General features: G+C 40.0%; 1 protein-coding gene across 1 annotated transcript; it reads left to right on the top strand.

Moving 5' to 3' along the window:
- Nucleotides 1-1,086: 1,086 nt before the first annotated feature.
- On the top strand, nucleotides 1,087-2,031 carry LOC110732120. Its single transcript, XM_021912038.1, has one exon. It carries the CDS (start codon nucleotides 1,087-1,089, stop codon nucleotides 2,029-2,031), a length of 945 nt encoding a protein of 314 aa, XP_021767730.1.
- The last annotated feature ends 1,402 nt before the right edge of the window (nucleotides 2,032-3,433 follow it).

Genomic DNA, 3,433 nt, shown 5'->3' with positions numbered 1-3,433 from the left:
AGTACCAGGTTCTTCGGTTATTGTTCCATTGATAAGCAATCAGCTCGATGCTTCTGTTCCTGTGTCTGCTGGGGAAAATAAGGCTGGGCTCTCTTCTATCAAGCATCCTGGTGTAGATCCTGCTGCTACTGATCATCAATCACCTGAGGAGCATATTTTCACTGGGAAATTGAATGCAAAAGGGGCCTCTCTGAGTTATGTCCCCCCTGTAATTAGAGATGGTAAGCAGATTGCTGTCCTTCCTTCTAGTAAAATTGAAGAAGGGTTAAAAAAATGGAAAAATGCTATAGTGTTGTTTGTTGTTGGCTATTACCCGACAATTGCTTCGATTAAATGGTTTATTGGTGATGAATGGGGTATCCATAATAATCCGGATGTTTTTTGGCATGATGAGGGATATTTCATAATTAACTTGTGTAATGAGGATGATCTTAATTCTGTGATTTGTGGGGGTCCTTATATGTTTATAGGGAAGCCAGCAATTGTGAAACCATGGTCTAAGAAATTTGATTTTCATGCTGAGATCCTTCGAACTATTCCTTTATGGGTTAAGCTCCCTAATCTCCCTCTTAATTGTTGGGGTGCTGAGACCTTAAGTAGAATTGGAAGTATTTTTGGTGTGCCAATTTGTGCTGATGAATGCACATCCAGGCAGTTAAGAGTTTCATTTGCTAGGATGTTAATTGAGATAGATATTACTAAACCCCTAGCTAAATCTGTTTGGGTTGAAAGCCCAAGAGGTGAAATGGTGGAATTGATAGTTGAGTATGGGTGGACCCCACCATACTATAATAAATGTCATAAGGTAGGGCATATGTGTACTGAGTCAAAGGTGAAACAGACTACACACCCTACAAAAAAGGCCCAGCCACTGCGAACATGGGTCCAGAAGGTGAAAACTAATACCTCTACAGTTCGTGGTGATAGAGATGGATGGGATACAATGAAGAAAAGGGGTGATACGGTTAACAATAAGTTGAATGAGGTCCACACAGCTAATGCTTTTTCTGTCTTGCCTGTGGATGAGGTTGAGGATGTGAATCATGCTAATGACAAACCAAGCGGGGGTGGGCCCCCTTTAAAGTCATGATTATCACTGTATGGAATGTGAGGGGTTTGAATGACCCCTCTAAAGTAGCTGATGTTAGGCAGCTGCTGAACAGGACTAAAAGTAATCTGATATGTTTGCTTGAGACTAAAGTTAAACAACATAAGAGTACAGGATTGCAGAGGAAAATTGGGTATGGTTTAAATTGGGTTTGTAACTATTCTTGTTCTGGAAAAGGTAGAATTTGGCTGGGGTGGATGAGTGATAAGTTGCGTGTTGAGGTTATTACTATTCACACTCAGTTTATCCACTGTTGTATTAGTAATATTGATTACAGTAGACAGTTTTATGTTACCTTTGTGTATGGGCTTCATAGCATACAGGACAGGAAGGGTTTTTGGTCTAGTATTGAGGCTATTGGTCCTGCTGTTTTGCCTTGGCTATGCACAGGTGATTTCAACTCGGTTTTGCAGCATCAAGACAGGATCAATGGCAATGATGTGACTGATTATGAAATCAGGGATTTCAGGAATTTTGTGGATTCTATGAACTTTGTTGAGATAAAAAGTAAAGGGTCCTACTATTCTTGGTCTAATAAGGCTCATGTTGGATCCCGTACTCTCACTAGAATTGATAGAGGATTGGTGAACTTTGAATGGTTACTTCATTATCCTACTGTTGAGGCTCACTATCTGGCTCCTTCCCTCACTGATCACTCTCCTCTTATGTATGAAGTGTTTCCTGCTCCTCCTAGTAAAGGAAGACCTTTTAGATTTTTTAACTGCCTCATTTCTCACCCTGATTTCTTAGGGTTGGTTCTGGAATGTTGGAGTGGTGGAGTCCCAGGTAATGCTATGTCCAGGGTTTGGAACAAGCTCAGAAACTTGAAGACTCAGTTGAAAACGCTTAATAAGCATTCTTTCAGTAATGTTGACCAAAGAGTTTGTGATGCGCAGTTGGCTTTGCTTGATGTTCAGGATTAAATGGTCCTTAATCCTAGCAGTTCTGTTTTAATGGAACAAGAGACTGATGCTATTGAGAGCCTCAAATACTGGAGGTCAGTGCAGGAAAGTGTGTATAGACAGAAATCCAGGATTGAGTGGGTGGCTCTTGGTGACTCTAACACCAAGTATTTTTTTTCTATGATGAAACACAGGCAGTCTAGGAATCGAATTAACTCTATTATGACTTATCAACAGGTTTTATTAAAGGATCCCACTAAGATTGAAACTTAAAGTATCTCCTTTTATAAACAGCTGATGGGTTCCACTTCTCATACTCTGAATGTTGTTGATCTTGTGACTATGAGGGCTGGCAAATGCCTTTCTATTGATGCTCAGGTCTTTCTGTCCTCTCCTATTACTAATGTTGAGATTGATTGTGCTATTCAGGGTATAGGTGATGACAAAGCCCCTGGAATAGATGGGTTTAATGCTAAATTTTTCAAGTACACATGGGACATAATCAAGCTTGATATTTATGAGGCAGTTCACGATTTTTTTGATACTGGCACTATGAATACTCAGTGGAACTGTACTACTGTGACTCTTGTCCCTAAGGTTCAAAATCCTACTTTTGTTAAGGATTTTAGACCTATTGCTTGCTGCACCGTGTTGTATAAAATTATTTCTAAGATTTTGACTGCTAGGCTTGCCAGAGTGGTTGGAGAGGTTATTGGTGAAGCTCAAGCTGGTTTCATCCCTGGGAAGCATATTGGTGATAATATTTTGCTTGCTACTGAGTTAATTAAGGGTTATAGTCATAAATTCATTTCCCCTAGATGCATGATTAAGGTGGACTTGAAAAAGGCTTATGACTCTATTGAATGGGGTTTTTAAGGTCTGTTATGGAGGAGTTGGGTTTCCCAAATTTGTTTATTAGGTGGATTATGGGGTGTATAACTTCTGTTTCTTTCTGTATTCTTATCTATGGTAGCCCCACCCCCCCTTTCTGTGCTAAGAAAGGTCTTTGACAAGGAGACCCCATGTCTCCTTTCTTGTTTGCTTTGAGCATGGAATATCTGTCTAGATGTTTTCATGTGTTAAGTAAGGTTCCTGATTTCAATTTTCACCCCAGATGTGAGAAGCTCTCTCTTGTTCACCTTATGTTTGCAGATGATTTGCTTATGTTTTCTAGGGCTGATGAGCATTCTGTCCAACTCTTGTTTAATGCTTTTAAGAAGTTTTCCTTTGCTTTTGGCTTGGTTGCTAACCTCATTAAAAGTGAAGTTTACTTTGGTGGTATTCAAGCTGCTGAACAGAATGCCCTGTTATTTGTGCTCGGTATGGTGGCTGGTTCTCTTCCTTTTAGATATTTGGGGGTTCCTTTATCCTCAAAGAAACTCACCATTCAGCAATGTAAGCCCCTTGTCCAGAGGATCACTTC

The sequence above is a fragment of the Chenopodium quinoa genome, unplaced genomic scaffold (genome assembly GCF_001683475.1).
Source record: "Chenopodium quinoa cultivar QQ74 unplaced genomic scaffold, ASM168347v1, whole genome shotgun sequence".
Classification (NCBI taxonomy): domain Eukaryota; kingdom Viridiplantae; phylum Streptophyta; class Magnoliopsida; order Caryophyllales; family Amaranthaceae; genus Chenopodium; species Chenopodium quinoa.
This window is presented reverse-complemented; position numbering and strand designations above follow the sequence as displayed.